The sequence below is a fragment of the Simochromis diagramma genome, unplaced genomic scaffold (assembly GCF_900408965.1).
Source record: "Simochromis diagramma unplaced genomic scaffold, fSimDia1.1 OVJJ01000802.1, whole genome shotgun sequence".
Classification (NCBI taxonomy): Eukaryota; Metazoa; Chordata; class Actinopteri; order Cichliformes; family Cichlidae; genus Simochromis; species Simochromis diagramma.
This window is the reverse complement of record NW_024387492.1, coordinates 8521459-8543473: the sequence shown is the minus strand read 5'-3', so window position 1 is coordinate 8543473 and position 22015 is coordinate 8521459. Positions and strand designations below refer to the sequence as shown.

At 38.0% G+C, this 22015-nt stretch overlaps 1 protein-coding gene across 4 annotated transcripts in view; it reads left to right on the top strand.

Moving 5' to 3' along the window:
* The window catches only part of si:dkey-71h2.2 (low density lipoprotein receptor adapter protein 1), a 103345-nt gene that overhangs the window by 31860 nt on the left and 49470 nt on the right, over positions 1-22015 (top strand). The window contains exons 4-11 of one of the 4 annotated variants that reach the window (XM_040018193.1): positions 2684-2798; positions 3159-3231; positions 3385-3471; positions 4976-5103; positions 6263-6297; positions 8896-8913; positions 10002-10030; positions 11133-15736. In XM_040018193.1, coding sequence (XP_039874127.1) covers positions 2684-2798; positions 3159-3231; positions 3385-3471; positions 4976-5103; positions 6263-6297; positions 8896-8913; positions 10002-10030; positions 11133-11179 — 532 coding nt within the window. In that variant the 3' untranslated portion in view covers positions 11180-15736. Of the gene's footprint in view, positions 1-2683; positions 2799-3158; positions 3232-3384; positions 3472-4975; positions 5104-6262; positions 6298-8895; positions 8914-10001; positions 10031-11132; positions 15737-22015 lie in introns of those variants that run through there. The other 3 variants (XM_040018194.1, XM_040018192.1, XM_040018191.1) reach the window with 3 other exon arrangements.

Genomic DNA, 22015 nt, shown 5'->3' with positions numbered 1-22015 from the left:
CTGTTGATTTCATGGTTGTTGTTTGATCTAATACATAACTTCATTTTTAGCACCACTACCCACCCAACCCCCACCTCTGAATTGGGGTAGCAAATGAGTGTCAGCCATCCACAAATCCCCTTTGCACGTAGTTTACAATTTGCTCTGATGATGGCAGATTATACAGTCATCAACCCAGAGCTTTCTCTTTTCTTCAGTGATGATGATGACAGCATGAATATAAAAAATAGCAACACAGCTCGTGTCGAAGAGTTCTGCTATCAGCTCTATGGAAGGAGCCCCTAATTGTCCTTGTTGTGCTGTTTTTAATTATAGTGAAAAAGGTCAAGTGCAACATTTTTACCGTGGCTAATTTGCATATCTATTTAAGGCAACAAACAAATGACGCATGCTGCCGATTCAGGTAACCATCGCATATACACAGAGTGACTGAAGATCAATACAGCTTCTAATAGCCTGTGTAAAATCTGACAAAGGAAATTCACTGCTTTTGTTGCCTCAGTGAGCCCCAAACAAGCTGCTGTGGGAGAACAAAATGGCTTGGTGGACTTTGTCTGGATTGGGTTTTAGATAACTATTGAAAATCACAGGGCCGAGGCTGTGACTGGATTTGCAGACAATTGGATTTCTTGAAAACCAGATAGTGGATTCAGTGTGACTGCTGGGAATGAGGTTTCAAATGCAATACAATCACAGTGGAGATCAATTTGTAATCTTAGACTTTCTATTTTCCACTGATGGTAGAAATTTAAATGTTTCAGAGGAAAAATATATATATACCCACATGATGGGGACATTTTTCTGTGGTTGATAAGAATTCGCAATATATTATGTAACTGTCAGGGAGGTTATTTCAGAAAATCTTCAGCAGATTTCCTGCAGTTTCAAATGCCTTCCTGCAGTGGTTGATGCTCTCAGATAAAAAATGAGGAACAGCAAACAGTTTATCTGAATATAATATTTTTTTAAAAAGTCCTTTACCTTTGAATAATTCTATCATTTTCATCACAAAAGTGTAAATAATGCTCCTTTGCTGAAAATTCAGGGTTAATCGACAAGCTCGGTCTTTAAAGGTAACATTTTATCAACATTCGAGTTCGGCATGAAACACTTTCTCTCCATCCAAACTCTGAAGTGCCTACAGCTTCAAGCACAACTCACTTATGGATGTCACTGCTGCTCATTTGTCTTTGCCCAGCTGTGGGACTCAATCAGCATATTATTCATATCCATTGCTCTGGTGCTGTGACTGGTGTGCTCATGCATATGCAAAAATAAACCGCAAAGTTACAGCCTTAATTGACATGTAGGCAGTGCAGCTTACCTTGATCTACGAGGTTTCATTCACAGTGCGGACTAGTAGGTAATGTTGTGTACTTTGTGTCGCATGTGTGACACTAATGCCTTCCTATTTGTACTTTTTCGTGTATCATTCATTATAAATGGATGTACACTCATGGCAAAATTCAAACTCTTAAGGTTTTACATATCGGAACATAATTAAAAAACATTATATGGTCCGCACTGGGTCTGAAAATTAACTAAATACAACCTTAGATGAGCAGAAACACATGAGATATTACACCCTTACTGCTTGCATAGCAATTAAGACTGTAAGTAGCAGCTGTGTGCTGCTGATCAAATGTTAACTGGTTATCAGTAAATGTTAGCATCTCCTATAAAATCAGAAATTTTGGTAGTTCTATGGTTTAGAACATTCAGCTATGTGTTAATACAATGCCAAGGAGGGAAGACTGCAGCAATGAATGAACTGTTGGTGATCATCAATCTGGGAAGTGTTTTAAGGCCAATTATAAAAACAGGCCATCATTCTGCAGCGAGAAGGAATATTCCCAAGTGGAAAACATTCAAGAAAGCTGCATTGGAAAAAAACAGAAGACTTCTGGATAGACGAGATGTTTGCACAGCACTATGTTTGGTGAAAACCAAACAGAGCATATCAGCACAAACATGTTACACCAACTGTCAAACACAGTGGTGGAGGGGTGATGATTTGGTCTTTGGGCACCTTTTAGTTATTACTGATCATGAAGTCCTCTGCATACCAATGTCAAATGTGTCAATAATAAGTCAAATGTGAGGCAATCTGTCTAATGGCTAAAACGTGGCTTACATATGGCCATACAACAGGATGATGATTCAAAGCAAAGGGACAAATATATAACCAAAAATACCCCAAATCAAGTCATTGCAGTAACCCAATTAAAGTCCAGACCGCAACCTCATTGGAATGCTTTGGCAAGTCCTTAGGTTTGCTGTGTATAAACAAAACCTAATGAACTGAGAAAACATTGTAAAGGATGGTCAAAATTCTTCCACAGCAATGTGAGAGACAGAAAATTATTGCTTTAAGTTATCGTTATCAAATGTGGTTCTACTAAACTACTAAATCATCTTCGTTTTTCCTGCATTCCTTCTGCATTTTGGCTCCATTTTTGTCAAATAAAAATGACATGGTGTTTTATGTCATGTGTTGTTAATGATCTTAGTTTTATTTACCTATTTTTAAAACCTGGTAAGGACTAGATATTGCTTTATTTATGTGCTTGGGTGAAATATGTAGAGCCTTTGTAACTGACTGTATATCATGTGAATTGAAGGAACTGCTACACTGCAATAAAATTCTGTTCTGTCTCATATTTCTCTCTTTCCTTTAAAACAGAATCTCATACTGCACAGCAGATAAAACTCAGGATAAGGTCTTTGCATATGTTTCACAGAGTCAGTTCAACGAGACTCTTGAGTGCCATGCCTTTCTCTGCCAAAAGAAGAAAATTGTAAGTCTGCAGTGCCGTGGGTTTCTTGTATATACCTGGATTTAGACTGATGTGTTAGATATATGTTGTCAGACTTTAGGAGGATGCTCAGTTTGTTTCAGGACCAATAATTATGAACTCTAAGTGTAACATAACAATGGGTGGCGTGTGGCTCCATCTTGTGGCTGTTTCCTTAGTGATACTTGAGATTTACTTCTGTGGTTAGTATTAAAAAAAATACTGCTTTCTGACAAATCTATCACAATAGATACACTCTTATGCAAAGAAAAAGTTAAAATATCTTCTTTATCACAAAATCAAATACCCATTATTAAAAATAATTTAATTTCATCTAGTTTCTCTGTGTTATTCTCTTTCCAGGCTCAGGCTGTAACATTAACAGTAGCCCAGGCCTTTAAAGTGGCCTTAGATCTTTGGGAGATTGCTCAGGAAGGTAAGTTCCCTGAACAAAGAGGAAATGACTCTGGAACGTACGTTTATACTCAGCATTTTGTGGACATTAAATTGTCTGTGCATAAATGAAAGTTTCAAGTATAGTTGGAGTCTGTTATTTTCTAAGAGTTTGAAACAGCTTCTTGGTTCACAGACAAAAGCAAGAAGGCCAGGACCTGCTGTACGTGCGCAGCAAGCAATGGGCAGACGGAGGCAGCGGACGCTCAGTGTGTCCCAGCAGGTAACTTCATTTTATTGTGTCCTCATCCATATTGTGTCCCCGCATATCGAACAAGAAATAACTATATTAGTGAAAGGTAAAAGACAGCAGAAAAACACTTACTACAAATAAACCTGCAGTCTGAGAGAGAAGTTCTGTGCTAGGATAATGAGGTACTATGAAGTCTTTAAGATATGACAGAGGCTGATTACACAATCTGCTTTCCAAAATAAGGTCATGACTTGAAAATCTTTATTATTGCTCTAATTTTATTGAAAATGGTACAAATACAACTTTTTAAATGTTGAAAAAATGTGATTTTTTTTAATGAATTCGAGGCAGGCAACATGTTTCAGAAGATAAAAGCGTTTTTAGGGATGTGCAGCATTACGTTTTCTTTTTTAAATCACTCTGTGTTTGGGCGCAGACGACACATTAAAACAGCTGAAAGTTTTGATCTACGCTGCTCAAGCTGTTTGGGGCCTTCATGTCAGAAAATTAGAATTCATCATGCGTCACGGCTGACAGTTTCCTGCAGTTTCCACTTTTTACGCTCTGCTAACTGGCAGCTGTCTTTTTGAGTCGCACAATATTTACTGTCGAGACGAGAAAGTGGCGTCAATCTTCTCATCTATCCCTCAGCAAGAACGCCAAAGAGTGTCTTTTCTCTTAAACCCTTTTTTCAGGTTTGTTGCTTCTGTAATCAATTCTCAAGATCCGCGTTTGAAATCAGTCTGCACACGGGGATCTGATTAATGCTGGGAAAATAATACGTTGTGTTATTGAAGTGAAGCGATAATAAGATGCTGATTTGTTTCATCTGCACAAACCCATCCGTTTCAACTCATCGTGACTAAGTGGAAATCACTGCAAGTCAGTCCTATGGTGATCTTAAATGACCTTTTCAGTTATACTAAGTCTATCACAATTTTGGCTTTTAATTTTTTGATTGACACTGCTCTCTCACAAATGTATCAGTCATCTGTCACTTGTCATACACGCTCAGGGCAAATCACCCTTCAGGGAAACGGTGAATTTTAAGCGCCTTCTAATGACTGTGACATTTATAGGTTATTCTTTATAGGTCAAAATGTTTTCCTGACCTCAGAGGGTCAGCAGACTTACAAAATGAGACTTAATCATCCATTGTTAGTCGCGGCCTGGTTTTCCCAGATTCTTTCAATTAAAATTTGCTCTGCTCCCAGTGGTAGTGGCCTGAGGACATAGAGAAAGTCTGGTGTGAAAGCCTCAAGGACCTTTGGAATAACTACACAGACAGATGCATTAAAGTTTTACAGGGATGATTTAAATTGTGCCTGTCATGGAGAAGTTTTTGAGTGCCACGGGCTGGAGATGTTGTTTCACCTCTTTGAAATCTGACAGCTCTTCCTTTCCTTTGCGTCCGGATGTGTCTGTCCTTTACCTCTCATCTGCCTGTCTCTACTCTGCCCTCTATGTTTCCTTCTTCCTGCTCTTTTGCTTTATTGTTTGGCAGCCTCTCATAAGCACCTGCCATCTCTCATAGATCCAGAGACACATAAGCCCAGTGGGATGGAGGAAAAGCTCCGGAGGCCCTTATTCTCTGCTTCGCTCAGCTCGCCCTCACCTCGTAGTAACCCTACTCGAAGGCGACCAATCAAACATGACTCTTGGGTAGGTCAGCTTTAAAGCGTTACATCATTGCTAGCTTGCGTGCTCTTGCTACCTGTCAAATACAGAATTAATGTCTGCTCCTTTTGCCTATAAATCCATGCCTGCTTCAGCATTTGGGTACTGCACATTTCAGAAGTTCTCCACTCCTAATATATCACTATGTCTGTTAAATCCTCAAACCAGCTGCTTTTAAATACTGGGGTTAGTGGTTAGTGACATTGCGCTTTTGTGGTTGCTGCTCCAAGGCTTTGCAATAGCCTTCCTTTCACAATCAAATAATCCCACTGTTAAATGTTCATACATAATATTTGTTTTTAGTTTTTTAAACCATGTTTATTTCATGTAAAATGTATCATTTCAACTTAGTTTGATGTTGTCTTTCTATTAAATGTGCTTTAAACTTTTAAACCGAATAAGTGGACTAGAATGATGAATATGGTCATATATCCATGGACCTTTTCTTTACATGAGCCAAATTTAAATGGAAAAAATTGAAACTTTAAATTTCAGTGGAAAAAAAGATTAAAATGTAAAAGTGGGAAGGAATAGTATAGCATGATTATTGGTCATATCCTGCCATTTATCCTCTATAAAACGTAATAAATATGTGCAAAGTATAAAATAATGGGAGCTAATTTTATACATTTATTGCACATCTGTATATAATCTGGTGTTCAGTTGCAGATTTTCAACACTAGGTGACACCATACCCATACGAATGTCTCCCATATACACTGATCTCATACACGGAAATCCCGCTGATGCACATTTTTCCCTGATGTGCCTTTCCTCTCAGTGAGAAATGATCCTGTGGCTGAACGAGACCTGGTTCAAGCTGGTTCAAGTTCATTTTATTGCTGCAGTTGTGCAGTTTATCATCTGTCCGTGCTTATTAAGTGGGGTATTTTTCCAGGGTACTTCCTCATATTGTACTAAATATCTATTACTGTGACTGTTAATTGAGTTGCATCTGTGACTGGATTAAGAGAATCTATTTTCACAGATTGATTCCTCAGTAGCAGTTCATTTATGTGAATAAGCAAACAGGCAAGCACCTGGCTCAGTGCAGATGCACAAATGCTTGAAAGTACAGAAGGAGCAGGATTATAACTTGAAGCACTTTGAACGTGGACTGAGTCCTATTGTTGTGTCTCAACAGGATGTGGAAGATGGACTTGAGGATGCATTCTCAAGGTGAGCTTTGTTCGTGACTGTTATTCTGCAGAGCGCTAATGAGAATAAAATCAGATTTTCTTGTTTTATGCACACTAATATTTACATACTACCATAAGAAACAAATGTATTCAACACATTGTGACAATGAATATTGCCTTTTGATTACAGTTGAATAGCTCCTGAGTTACACTGAGGGCCTTTGAGTCTTTGGATGAAATATCTTTTCTTTTGAAAACAGATATTGAAAGTCACATAGAAACTGAAATAAGCAGGCGAATGTGATAAAGGTGATTTTCCAAGGTACCTTGGTCTAAAAGATGGCATTGAAACTGGTGAAATAACTTGATATTCAAAGCAGCTGTCTTAAGATATTTTCACAGTGGCATGCAAAGGTTTGGGTGGGCATAATCAAAATTTCTTACTGTGAATAGTTGAGTGGGATTATCTGATCTCCAAAGAGTTGTGTGAAAAATTCAAAGCTTTAGAAATGATCTGACTCATGCAAAAGACCTTCTGCAAGTTACAAGTTACACACTCTGGAGTTATGCCGCGCTGTTTCACTTTGTAGTGAATCCTCCACTAATATGACCGTTGTGTGAGAGGCAACAGGAGAAAACCTTTCCACCAAATTTAGTGTCAGAATTCTGCAAATTTGTCTTTTATTTTATTCAACCTTTATTTTTACAGGTAATCCCACTGAGACTTAGTGTCTCATTTACAAGAGAAACCTGTTTCAATTTAAAAAAAAGAAAAAGAAAAAAGAAAATAGTGCTACTACTGTATAGTAATAATATAGTAATTATCATTTAACTGTTCTTTTAACTCTGTGAACTTGAGGAGACCAGATTCTGTTGTCTTGAAAAGAAAATGTGTTCCCTTTCTTGCTTCTTGTAGAATCTCAGCTTCTCCGAGGCTGTTCAGATACTCTTTTGCCTTATTTTTCATTTCATAATTTATGAAATGTTTTAAAGGGGTGATAGCTCTGGACTCCAGGCTGAACACCCTGATTCTCTTCCTGTTGAGCCGCTCTTTTGAAGTACATGCAGAATGGTGTTATCAGCATTTTTGATGAAATATTCCAGGCTTTTCCTGAAAAATGTATACACCACAGCATGTGTTGCTCCAAAAACATTTATATGCTGTTACTGCTGTACACACCAATGCATTAAAAAAACTTTCCAGTCTTTCATCACCCCTCGCCCAGCTTCTGTGAAATGTGTTGTTGACACATTAAAAGGAGGAATTTATTTCCTTATTTATTTGTGTGTTTATTTTTATTGAAATATGGTGTTTAATTTTGTTTTGAAAATCTGTATTATTATTTAGCTCTATACGCAATGGCCAACCTTTTTTGAAAAGGTGAATTTAACCGAATTTTTATTCATAGGATTCCATAAATATACATTATTTGTTTTATAGGGCATCACTGTACAACATGCACCCTTAAAGCTGTAAGCTTGTTCTAAACATCAAGCATAATTGACTCATAGAGATCATGTGGAACAAGCAACCTCCTTTGATTGCTACAAGATCACCACTTTCCCAGACAGAGGTTTCAGGAGCACGCCAGCTCAAACCAGTGCGGGAGCTCCACAATGCATCAACACCTTGTCACTGAACTAGGATTACGATACAGCGCTTATACCACGATGTGTGACAGCTCGTAAAATTGACTTTTTATAGGTGTAGGATACCTGCAGAGACAGGAATGTGAGTCTCAGGTGAAATGTGAGACATGAGGGATATGAAAAAGTCACACGTCAATGTGACAACTGATGTGAAGGAATACCCCCAATTCTGCCTGATTGTTACAAATCCTTGCATGCAGATACACTATTTTTAAATTGGGTATCTTTTAAATTAAATATATAAACATAGTATATTTCACCTGTTACTACTTAATGCACTTGATCACTCTGAAAACTCGCAGCTCACAAAATGTATGATTGTCTGCATGACTCTTAATTTCGTTGTGTAGCCAGCTTTCAGTCTCTGAGACTGTGTACATCCTACAGCTCTGTAAAATCTGTCTACAAAGACAGAGAAGAGCTACAGAAAGATGGTGCTGCACACATTAAAGACATTGCTCTCGTTAAGCTGTGCTGCCTGTGGCTAACGGAAGTTTTGGGGAAAGCAAATGAGTAAATTCGACGAAGGGATTTTCTGCATGTGTGTTTCTGTGGAAGCTGCTTTTACATGCGTGGAGAGCAGAAAAGGAAAGCAGGTCATCACTCAGACACTTCTCAGCAGGGATGGGGACAGTTGTCAAATAGTGGGTAGGTGAAACTCTAGATAAACGTCTACTAAATCTGACGTCCTGGGAGTCGCACTAAAGGAGTTTGAAGTGTTTAGAGTGAACGTGCTCTGCAGGGGTCAGCAAGGACTGCAGCAAGTCAAGCGCTGCAGTTGTGGTACAGCACTGGTGAATGAGACGCGGCCTGAAACTCTGAAGAATCTGGGTGACATTGAGTTTTCATGGCTGTCACACCTATTTAATGTTGTATGTGACTTCGGGAATGCCTTTAGATACAACAGAGGAGGGTTTTATTTGTGGCTCTTTGTATGTTCAAGGAGAACTCTGTTTTAAAACGTCTCTGCTGTTTATCTACTCTCTAGCCCTTTGGTTCCCAAAATGTAAGTATGTTTAACTGCCAAAGATTTACTGTTAAATAGAAAAAGCTCTTTTGTGAACTGAGTGGTTTCTGTTATATTTTAGGCCTGCTTATACAACAGAATGACTGGGTTTGCCTCAAATGTTAGTGAAGGTAGTCTCTGCCTTTACAGCTACCCTTTAAAAAACCCAGAAACTAGTGGTCTTAAACCATGTCTTTATATATTATGAGGTGTCAAAACTCGTCATTAAGGGTACTGGGGAAGCCGTCAGGGTCGTCTTTAAGGGGCAAAGAATTTTGCTAGTACCCATTAAAAAGTTTTTGGTGAAGTATTTTACTCTTGCTTTACTCTTGCTCTAACTTTATATAGCTCATAACATTAGGTGTTTGTACAGGAATTGTCTGTTTGGTTTGGGGTTGGGTGGTTGTCTGAATCTCTTGCACACACTGCAGTAAGTTTCCATCACCAGTGCCTCTTCAGCTTCCTGGTATATCTACGCGTGCGCTTGTTTAAATATAGCATCGGGGTCACGTTATTGGTCTGCGGTTTGGCAATTCATTTTAAATCTCTTTAATCCACTTTGGTGTAAGCAGCAGCATGACCTCTAGGGGTCACTGGTAGCACTTTGTAGTTTTGCCAGTTGAGCTGCAGCTGATACCGTTAAACCAACTTCAGTAGAATAATTTTAATTAACACTTAGCTGCACAGGTCAGGATTTAGACCTCATTAAAAAATCTATTTTTAGCAGAGCCAAAAGTGCTGACAACTATTGACTTCAGCTTCAGTTCAAACTGGTTTAATTAAAATGATTCATTTATGGTATTTAAAATTTCATAAATGAACGGCGACCCTGTGTAACAGCCGATTTAGCACTGAAGTACTTCTCCCCATTGAAATCTGAAGGGTTCTTTTTAGTTTAGTTTAGGCTTCTTTGTGTGTCACTTTGCTAACCTCATGGTGAAAGTGGGGCAGCTCACTTCACAATGTGTGCATGTACACTCCTGATGCCCTTTACCGGAACAGTTCCTATCACCTTTTCTTCACTTATCCTAACCTTTAGCACTGATTCACTTTGTCTTGATTTCTTCTGTCTTGTATCTGGCACGCAGCAACATGGAAACAGAGGAGACAGACACTGGTAAGTAATGTGATAAATGTATTGTTTTAGGACAGTACATGCTTGCTCTGCCTCCTTATTTCAGGCCTAATGTGAAAAATCCTAACTATTATTATCCCAGTCCAATCTGCTCTCTGCAAGGGGAACGCACTGGCCTCTGGACGTATGTGACTCCACTAATAAGAAAACGATATTACGCTCAGAGCCACATTAAAGTTTTTGTTTGTTTGTTTGTTTGTTTTTACCTGAAAAGATTATTTTGATTTCAATTAGGATTAAACTATTACTTAAAATCTGTTTTTCAATATTAATTTTAATATTACATTTCCTTGGTTAGTGGTCCAGCCCAATGTAAATCTTAACATCTTCATCTCAACCTCCTGTCTTTTTGTTGGTGCCACCATTACCAAACCATACCCCAACAGGTTTCACTTTGTAAACCGTCCCTTTCACTCTTGCTGCTATCCTTCTGTCACCTGTCTCCTCTCATTCACACACGTATTCCATCTTGCTTTTACTGGCTTTCATTCCTCTTCTCTCCAGTGCACACCCCCACCTCTCCAGACTCTCTCCCACCTGCTTCTTACTCTCACTGCAGATCACAGTGTCATCTGCAAACGTCATAGCCCACGGAGACTCCTGCCTGACCTCGTCTGTCATCCTGTCCATCACCAGTGCAAAAAAAGTGACTGAGTGAATGATATAATTTTAATCATTAAGTTGCACATCAAAGCCATTGGCGTGCTGAAAAATGTTTATTGTTAAAATATAATATACCAAATAAATGAGGGTAGCGCTTCTGTTCAATTTTGGAGTTGGCTTTTGTTTTCAGTGTTGCCAGTGTTTTTCCGAACAACATCAAAAACACTGAATTTTCTTGTTGTCTGCCACTCACGACCTCACACGCTGCACTTTATCCACTAGCACTCCCTTTTCCCATTTGTTCTTTGTCATTTTGAGTCAAATCAACATCCTCTGGCGTTGTGTGTTTGTGTCTGTGACCTTGCTACATTATATGCTTCCTTCTTCTGTCAGTTTTTTTAACCTTTGTATAGACTGTAAACCCCTTTTTCTTCTGAAAAAAATGTTCTAGCAATGCTCTGCTTTTCTCTGTCTCTGTCAGACTGGCCGAGTCCCGCTCCGAACCCATCTCTGACAATGCAGCTTTGAGTCTCCCGGAGGTCTCCACTGAGAATCTGTTGCCTGTCTGCAACAATGAGTTTAAATAACATACCGGCAATAGCTGCCCGACGTACAGCACCACAGAAATTAGACAAAAAGCATACGCTCCAGTACCCAGGCTGACAAAAACAGCATGCTTTACTCAATCAGAAAGAAAAAAAACATATCACCCTCCCCGGTGCACAAACTGAATGAGAAAGCCTGTATTTGATATTCAGTCACTGCTGCAGAGAAGCCAGAGTGAATACCCTGATATCATGAAATGTTATTTCTGTGAATGCCTGCCTGTCAAAACCCACTTCTCTCAGTGTAAACAGCCATCTCCTGCCATCTTAAAATTTGGTGCACACAGTGTGCAATACACCACAGCGAAGAGAGCAAGGACCACAAATTTGTACACAATGCAATTCACACAGGATGAAGTTTGGAGTCTCCTCCTTTTAGTCATAATTTGTGAAACATTTCCACATGTGGATTCCACTTGTAAATTACAGTAAAGACTGCACAAACGTCACAGTCCAAAGATGCGTGCACTGTATATATGCCTGCTATCGCTTTCTGAAAATGTGAGCACTCTCTAATCTTGCTGTTTGTTTTGGTGCAGTAACAGCTGCCAGTCACAGCACTTGCTGGAGGAAGTCCAGTGTTAGGAGTCATCATCAGACACTGGAGTGAACACTCTGTCGTGATGCTGAATGGGTTTTACACGAATCATCCAGTTTGTTGTATCGAACAAACCATTTCTTTTGGGGGATGAAGGCCCCATTAGACACAGAGACATATAAAAGTGTGTGTCAGGTTTTTTTTCCTGGCAACACAGTCAATAAGGAAATGTTTCTTTAAGAAGAATACTTGTAACATTTACAAAGTAAAGTGGAGTACTTAAATTTAATCTCCAGCTAACTGTATATGATCGTAGTTTTTTGGTCCCAAATTCTCACTGCTTGAGGGGTATTCACTTCATTCACTTATTGTGACCTTTCCCAGCAGATAGATGTGCCAGGTTGTCATGGGAATGGTTCAGTTTGTTATATATTGGGTCATTGTTTGCAGTGGGTGGGGGGGTTGGCATCCATCGTATTTATAATAGAGATAATGTATGAGAAGAGGGAATTTAACTACCAATTTATTCATCCGCCTTTTGTTGCAGGACCCAGAAATTGTTAAATCCGAGTGCATCTTTCTGCTGGGAAACATGAGGCAGAAAGCTTCAGGAGTCCTTGAACTTGTTTTGGGAAAGTTACCAGATTGTTATTTTCAAGGTCAAGAAAGAACCTTTTATCCATGTTTTATTTTTCCTTATAGGTAAAGTATTTTGGTATCCCTTTTGCATTTAGTGTCATTATCAGGTTTAAAATTATGTATTCACTAAGTAACTAAAGCTTCAAGACCATTAGGGATGCACACAACAACCAGCTGTTTTTATGTTAAAACGGTTACTCTGGCAATTTACAACTGTAATAAATAGAAAATGTATCCTGACAGTCATCAAAATTGAACTAACAGAGGGTGAGATGTTGTTGTGACTACTAATTCCAAAATCCTGCCTTCCGTTTTCTACAATGCAGCAGCTAGAGTCTGAAAGTTCACCACACTACCAATTTGCACCCCAGGCTTTATGCCGAAGATCTGTAGTTGTGCAAAATAAGAAAAAAAAGATAAGCAAATTTTAATCATATGCAGAATTTTATTGGTGAATGAGTGATCTGCCTATGGTTTGCAGTGCATACAGAAAAGTTTACATAGTTGTTTTTCTTTCTGTCTTAAATGCTGAATACAAATGCAAATTTACTCTCGAAAGTAACAGGCTGAGATTTCTGTAACGATCATCACGGTCCGACTGGAATACGGCGAGTTTAGCATCTCCTCATTCATTCAGCTGTCACTGTACATAAAGACAATGTTACTGTTAATGCTGTTAGGTTATGGAAACTGTGTTTCAAGCCCAAAATCAGACTAAAGAAACCTATTTCCATATGCTGTATTTTTTCAGTGTCAAAGTTGTACCTATTTACTGTATGTATACATATTGTATCATTATAAATGAAGTAGGATGATTAGAATCAGGGCTTTTCACAGATGGGCTTTTTTATCACTCTAATTGGGACGTGAATGTGTAGATGCTTGTGTGCTTTTGCGTTAGGTTAGACGATTGTACAGATTTAAATGACTGGGTTTTACTACTGCAGGAGTCGCTCATTTTTTTTACTTGTTATATTCAGTTACATAATTCACACTGTCCTCTTTAAAGGATGCTTTTCCTTTTCTCTTAAACATCTCTTTTCATTAATGGAAATGATACATTCCAATTGTTTTCTTGTTTTTTTGTTTTTTTATTAGACTGTGCGGTTTATTTATATCCACCACTCAAATGCTGTTTGTTGTCAAGAGCATGTTATATTGTGCCACAGTCTGGTTGAAGTGGTCTTCTCTGTATTCACGGCATCACGACTGAAAATAATTGTGGCGGTGGTAGGTGGGAGGTAGCAGGGAGCTCCGTATTGTTGTCATGACACCCGCTGCAGAATAATTGGATGGCTTATCAGGTTACGACATGAGGCTTAATTACACTGTTTCATTCCTGACTGTCTGAAATACCAACTCTATTACAAATTTTAAAGCGAAACTATTTAGTATGGATAACAGAAATGCCCTGTGTCATGTCAAGGATGGTCTAGGAAGCGATGTGTTCACTTTAGTATTGACTGTGAATTTGGAGGTCAGCAGAGTGCGCTGCCAGTGCGATGCTGTAATGCACAAATGATCTGTACTCACCTTTTTCAGACCCGTCATTGATTGACTGATGGATTCCTGTGTGGATGTGTCTGCTGATTCAGTGCCGTTAGATATTTTAAGATTGGCTGCTGTCCAAGAGCTGCGAAATCTGTGAAATCTGCCGTTTAAAAAAACCCTCCAATAGTTTCAACCTGTGAAGCCGGATAATAATAATAATAATATTAAATTATGATAATTTATTACATTTACACCTCAGGTAATTTAGAAGCAGACGTACTACTAAAACATACTATTAAAGATATTGGAAACATTTTTTTTTTTATGGTTTTAAACCTTTATTTTACTTTATGCTGCAGCAGTTATAGCAAGAACAGGTTGCATAGTTTAAAAAAAATGGCACATTAACCATGATAATCTGCCATGATCTTTAATGTACCACCCTGCAATAATCATTAATGTAGTAGTGAGCTCAGTTTAAATACGAAATTGTCCTGGGCGTTGTAATAAGGACAGAGCACATCATGTACACGATGTGCTCTGTCCTCTGTAATGTTGTTAAAGTGAGAAGCTACTGACTTTTGGCACGTAGGAAATAACAGGCGTTCAAAGCTCTGTTACTGCCTGCACAGCACAATTAATCCACGAGTGGCCAAAGACATGAGAGAAAGTGCATGGGCAGGTTTTGTTGTACAGTTTCTCTATGGTGATGGTGTTAAAGTCCCAAAAAACGTCCAGGTGAAATTGTGGTACTGAATAGGCTTAAAGCTAAATTATTATTTGTAAATTAATAAAACATAAAAAGTAATCTAATGTAAGAAGAAGAAAGTCCTGGATTAATAACATTATGACGCAGATAATTCCATCAGGCTCCTCTGAGTATTGTTTCATGTAGCTAGTATACTGGAAACAGCAAGCCATCGATGTGGCAGATTCCCAGCAAATCTTGACTGGATGCAGTTCTTTGGCACAGCTGAGACTTTTGTCTTTGGGAGTGAAGAGAGAGAGAGACCAGCACTTGGAGGTACAGCATGCCAAACTGAGTCTTATGTGCACTGAATACAAATCACCCTGTGAGGTTCTGAGCTCAGAAAGCATTTTAGGCTGTTAGGTTTTTAAAAAATGAGAAAGAGTTTCGACTGGGGAAGCCAAGTACTCTCAGAAAACCTACTGTACTTCTTAACCCCAAATAAACACTGACGTTTACAGTATGAATTTACTTTACCAAGGTGCTTATTTTCTATCTATGCAAATAGTGGGTTTCCAGCAGTGTTGTGATATTCTGTTAATAGCAGTTTGTGTATGATTCACAAGCAGGTGTCCTAATCTGTGTAAAATTGTGTACAGAATTTTGAGGCTGTTATGGTTTGTTACATATTTATGCATAATAAAGGACTTTGTACAAACACTGCATTTTGCTGAAATGTCATTTTAATTACAGGATTAAGAAACCAGTCTGCAGAAGCCTGTGTTTTATTAAACTAGAAGCCTTCTGTGGTGCTGTTTAATTGCTACGATCCTGTTTGGACACTACCAGAATATCAAAATGATTCTGAACTTGAAGTTTTAAAAAATCTTCAGAAAAGAAGCTTTAAAATAGCTGTTCGGTTTGCAGATAAACAGATCAAAATCAAACATTTCAGTTTGTTTTGTCTTTATTGATTTTTGCTCTTTCTGCTAAACTTTAGCTCTTTTCACTTTTCTCAAACATTTCCCAGTTTACTGGTCAATCACAACCAAGGACGTGCACTTTGGCTGTCTGATCAATATGTCTCTAAATTCTGTCGACCGCTGTTGCCTGATTAAAGGTTTTAAAAAAAAAAAAAATGCACACCATTTGTAGTGTCTGGTGATTCTTCTTGGCTATCAATAAAAATGCCTGTGTAGTGTCATTTACACGGCCATTTAAAGTACAAACTCAGGTGAAAATTATTTTAAATACTGCATGCATGGATAGAATGATTTGTGACCCCTGATAATATTCAAAGAAGGACTTTAAGGAAAGTACATGTATATGTATCTAACTTCTAATCTTCCTCTGGCTGGAAACTCTTCAGTCTAGCGTATAACTGTAAAACCTCACCTTCTATTGATGTTACTGGTTTTGATACTGTGTTCACAGACCTCTGCAGCTCTTTCACCTTAAATTGTGTTGGATTTATAGATTATATGCGCCAAAATTGACATGAAAGTCATTTAAAATATTGCACCATACCCAACATAACACAAAAACGGTGCCACCTATGTTTGATAGTCAGTGATGATAACGCAATATACAACATTATAAACAAAATCAGGTGAACTGCAGCACAAATGCTGTGAAAAGTTAATAAAAGTATAGATTAGTATAGTAGATTTTATAAATGTAAGTGTAAACAATAATATACACTCCTCACTTATTTGCACCAGAAAGGTGAATAACAAAGAGTTATGTCCTTAAAAAACCGGGGGGGGGGAAATACAGCAAAGACCTGACACAGGACCCGAGAGATGCATCTGACCCTTCAGTTGATCCTTCTGCTCTTTTGTCTCAGCATAAATGCTTTCATTGGAACAGTGGCTGTCAAGGAGAAATTCATAAAGGAAGGGAAACAAGAAGAAAATGCAGAAGTATGCCATATTGCACAAGAACTGCACTGAAAATCAGTGGACCTCAATGTTATTGAAGCAATGTGGGATTGTCTGGATAAGATAAGATAAACTTTATTAGTCCAACACGTGGGAAATTTGTTGGAAAATGGATGAATGGATGGAGAATGGAATGTCCTTGAGAAGTCTGGAGAACTATTTCTGAAGACTACTTAAAGAAATTACAAGAAAGTTTGTCTAAAAGAGCTCAGGCTGTGTTGATGAATAAGGGTAGTCATGCCAAATATTGACTTTCAAGTTTATTAGAATTGTTCAAACACTTTATGGATTATTTCCCTTTGTGTTTGCGTATTTCAATAAATATTTTCAAGGCTCAAGGCTTTTGCACATTACTGCAGATTTTTAACAATTTATTTCTTTTAATTGAATGAAGAATGATCACACTTCTGAGAAAGCCTTTAAAGAATGAATATTTCTGTACAAGCTCATCTGAACAGTTCACTGAAGTGTCAAGGGCTTTTATCACACGTTTAAAAAAACCCCAATCTGATCAGCTCTGTGGGCTTGTGTTTCTGTCAGCTATGTGAGTGTTTGTTTAGACCAATTAATTATGGTTGGCAAATATTTTCATTTCCAAGGATGCATCACAGTAGGGTGCCTCAAATCTCATTATCAGTCTGTGTGCAGAAGTGGGAATGAGAATCAGCTCTGACACAAAGTGGTTTAAAAAAATATGTGTTTAAGATAATAATCAATCACGTTTCGGGATTAAAATATTAGAGATTCATGGCAGAAGCTCTGACTCAGCCCTGACTCATCTAGGCATGGACTCTGCTAAACCCCTGAAGCTGTGCTGTGGTACCAAGATGTTAGCAACAGATCCTTTAAGTCCTGAAAGTTGCAAGGTGGGCCTCCCATGGATTGTACTTGTTTGTCCAGCACATCCCACAGATGTTCAATTGTATTGTAATCTGGGGAATTTGGAGGTCAAATCAACACCTCAAACTCACCGTTTTGCTCCTAAAACCATTCCTGAACCATTTTGCTTTGTGTCAGGGCTCATTATCCTGCTGGAAAGAGGCCACAGCTATCAGGAAATATCATTTCCATGAAAGGGTTTACATGGTCTGCAGCAATCCTCCAGTAGATGGTATGTGTCAAAGTAATGTGTGGTGCCAGGTGTTTCGCAGGTAAGTGACCTACATGCATCTGGCCATGCATGTAATGCAAGAGAAGACATGATTCATCCGACCACACCACTTCCTTCCATTGGTCCGTGGTCCAGTTCTGTTGCTCATGTGCTCATTATTGGCGTTTTCAGTTATGGACATGGGTCGGGAATTGTCAATTGTGAATTTCAGCTTCAGTAGCTCGCCTGCTGGATCTGGAAGCAGCAGGCGAGCCTACCTTCGTTCCTCAAGTACAGTACATCAGTGAGCCTTGGCCACCCATGACCCCATCGTAGGTTCACCACTGTTACTTCCTTGGACCACTTTTAATAGATCCTGACCACTGCAGATCAGGAAGATGGGAAAATCCCATCCAGTCATCTGATCATCAAACATTAATCCTTATACCTGCCCATTTTTCCTGCTTCTAACAAATCAGCTTTGGGGACAAAATGTTCAATTGATCCCTAATATATCCCACCCACTAACAAGTGCAATGATGAAGAGCGAATCAGTGTTATTCACTTCCCCTGTCAGTGGTCAGAATGTTATGTTTGATCAGTGTATAGAGAACTGACTAATCAGATTCATGAGATCAAAGAAGGCCTGTCTTCTACTTTAGATCAGAAGAGTTAAACATTTCAGAGAAAACTTCACTATGACGAAAATTCTGTATGACAGACCTGTTGTGTGTCAGAAATCACTGACTCTGTGAACAAAGAGTGTGGAGTACCCGGCCCACCCTCAGAAAGAAGATCAGCTTGTCACAAGTAACAAAGAAAAGTGACAGAAAATCTCCACTTTGATGTTTTCAGAGAACTCACTAGAGACTAAAAAGGCACACTGTGTTATTTCATTGTATTGTCACACTGACAACAACAGCATTGTTAGTGTGCTGCTTCTGCTTCCATTACATATGTGTAAACTGGGGTTGATGCAGCACAGGCCTTGTTTTGTTGATTATACTGGAGTGCATAAATCTTTCCACTTAAACTGTTCTCAGCTCACTGCGTGACGAAGCAGAGCTCACCTGCATGTCATGTCAGCAAAGTCTGCAGCAGTCAATTAAACCCTAGTGCATGAAAAGAAATCGCAAGAGTAAGAATATTCAGTACCATCACCAGTTATTTTTTTATAGCAGCAATAAATAGCTTTGTCATTGTTTTGCTTCACGAGCGGTAATCCAAATCACCTCTGGACATAGACATTAAATTAAGGTCACATATGATGGGGAAAGAAAAAGGCTTATTTTCAGTTAGCTCCGCGGGACAAAATATTACACTTGACGTAGTTAAACAGTCATTCTAAATTTGAAATTACTGTTTAACTTTCGAGGAATATGTTGATTACCAATGTCATATTTGTCCTTTGTGTCCCGAGATATGGCAATGAACAGCTCATTTAGTATTCATAAGTGTGTAATTGATTGCTAATAGCCTATTTAACACAATTTTGTGATGGCTAATTAGTGACTGATAAGGTGCTCTGCCCTGCTCTAATGGCTTAATATTGTGTATGTAATAGTTGTACCATCTGATACTGAGACTCCATAGAGACCAGCTTGTGGAGGTCAGATAGGCTGACACTTCACTGCAGTTGAGATTGTTATCATAGGGAGGGCCATAACCTGCATTTCATTTTTAGCACATTTACTGATGTAGTTATATATATATGGATGTGCCGGCTTTTCAGTGCCTGTGAACCATCAGTGTTGAATTTCTCTTTTCATATTCACGTATATGCATGTGGGGCCAATATGAATATATTTATAAAACTGGAATTTTAGAACACACAATATAAACTGTAATAACTTGCAGTGAGCTTGCAATAAATGTCTTTCTATATATTGTCATTGCCTATCTATTTTGGCTCCAGTACTGACAGACAGGAGAAAGCTAATATTGGAAAGATGGGGCCAAGCAATACAATAATGAAGGTAGACTCCAATGCAAACCCATTTTTTTTTATAGATTTTATTTATTTATAGCCTCGCTATATCCCTGGATCTCTGAATCACATCTAAAATCTAACCACTTGGCCCTAACAGCCCATAAATCACCTGGACAACTAATAAAAATTGTCTGCTTTGCTGCACGGACAGTGAGTTAAGAGGGAATACAATATTACCTATTAATCCCCAGGACACTGTAATCTCTTTCTATTTTAAGATGCGCTGTATTCTTAGATACTTTAGTGTAATTACATTTTTGATTAGGAACATTCTAGTTTAAAGGCTAGATCAAATGGCTCATTGTTCTCTAAAGCACCGCAGCAGACAGTCTCATAACTAAAGGCTCATTATAAATAAATGCAGCAGCTGCTGGTGCGCTAACCAACTGTTCTGAGCTATTTTAACGTGTAAATATTGACCATTTTAAGAAAGTAGATTGTTTATTATTAGCAGCAAATATAGGTATTTATGTGCATTCAGATGCTTGTACCATAGATTTAACAGGGCAATCACTCATTCATTGGTTTAGAAGCCTGAATTTTGAAGCCTCAGCTTTAGTCCTATGAAGTGACCATATTTTGAAATCAGCTAATTCTGGCTAGCTTGGTAAGAAAGCTGCATAGACTACATGGACGCATGGCACAGGTGCTTGCTGAAAAAGTTATAAGTGAAAAATACCATGTTGTTTATCAAATATTTGCTAATAAACTTACTCTGAAATCCACCAACACCACCAGATTTCAAGGAAAATTTAAGTCTAGCAGAAGCTAGCCTAGCAGAAACCGTTGTGTGTCTTAGCATCGATGTGTCAGCAAAAGTGGTTACATTGCTAACAATGCATAGCTTAGTACATTTTAAATTGAGTCAAAATATTCAATTTTTATATCTTTAAACATGTTTACATGTGTTGAGTAATAGACATTTTTGCTTTGAAGCCAAATTCAAGTGGCCATTAAAAGAACTTCAGTTTTCTCAGTCAGTGTTGGCTTTTTTTTTTTTTTTCACTTTGATCAGCGAATAAAAACATCCCTGAGTGGTAATGCTTTGTTTGCTATATGAATGTAATATACGGTTTGTATGACATTAGTCTAGAGATTTTTATAGAGTTTTTGTCTTATTACTTCAAAGAAGAGCTTAAGCACAGCCATTTCTCATGCTGATTTGGAGAGCTTTAACAAGACATGACTTTATCTCCACCAAGTCCCTGTGAGTACCCATAACAGTACATGATATCACTGTCCCAGCTGTATCGTGATCTTTTCTCTGGCCCTTAAACCTATTGGGAAAAAAACAAAAAAACAAAACACATAACCACAAACTCAAATAGAAAGTTAAGTGACAAAGGTTTGGCAAAGGTTTAGAACCTGTAAAAATAGTAAGTTTTTACTGATGAGATTTTTATTTATTGATTTTTTTTTTTTTTTTTTTTACTTCTCCAGCATATTCCAAAAGTTAGTAAGTAAACTTAAGTAAGTAAAATGTATTTATGTTGTGTTTTGGTAAGAAACCAGCCACAAAGAGCTTTTATGTTGCATCAGAAAAACTGCTGTGGCAAGATAGATATTAATCTGTCAATTTTTAAGTGTTGTGCACATTTTCTACCTGGAAGTGAGGAAACCTAGTTTAGATTTTGGCCACCACATCATTAACAGGCTAATTTGTAGCTCTTGGAGAGTATTACTTGGATTAAAACACGTTTTTGTGAGGGGGCTTGCCAAGCAATTTGTGCATGAAATGCACTTTCCTGGTGTAAGTCTCACTCCCGCTTAATGTACACCATGCACCTTTGTAACATTTGACGTTCTTTTTATATGTCAGAGTGCAATGTGTGCAACGTTAAAGTGATTTATGCCTTTCGGTGAGAGAAAGTTTATTACATTAGCTGCAATTTAGTAATGGGAGTTTCAAAAGAAGCTTTATTTTACACTTTAGAAAATACAATTTGCAGAAGATGTACAAGATGTGAAATAAAACACTGGATGATAAATGACAGTGCCTTTTTCTAAAAGCAGATAAAATAGAAGAATAAAAACATTAAGAGCTTAATTGTACTGCAATCATGTTTATTTCCCTATTTTGGGGCATCTAGCTTAGAATGCACATTGAAGGCTATTCTACACGCAAATAACTTGCATGCAACTTTATTAGGAAATGGATGAAGTATGTACAGAGATATCTGTTTTACATGAGGTATGAAGAAAAACATCCAGACCAGGGCAGTTCAATTGTAATATTAGGTTAAAAAACAACAACTAAGAAATGTAGCAAATTAATTTTAGATTAACGTATTTGCTTTCTCGCCTTATTAGTCTACTGACTGTATTCAGAAAATAATATACATTAGTGACCGGGCAGTTTTTAATACTATTTGCACTTGTCTAT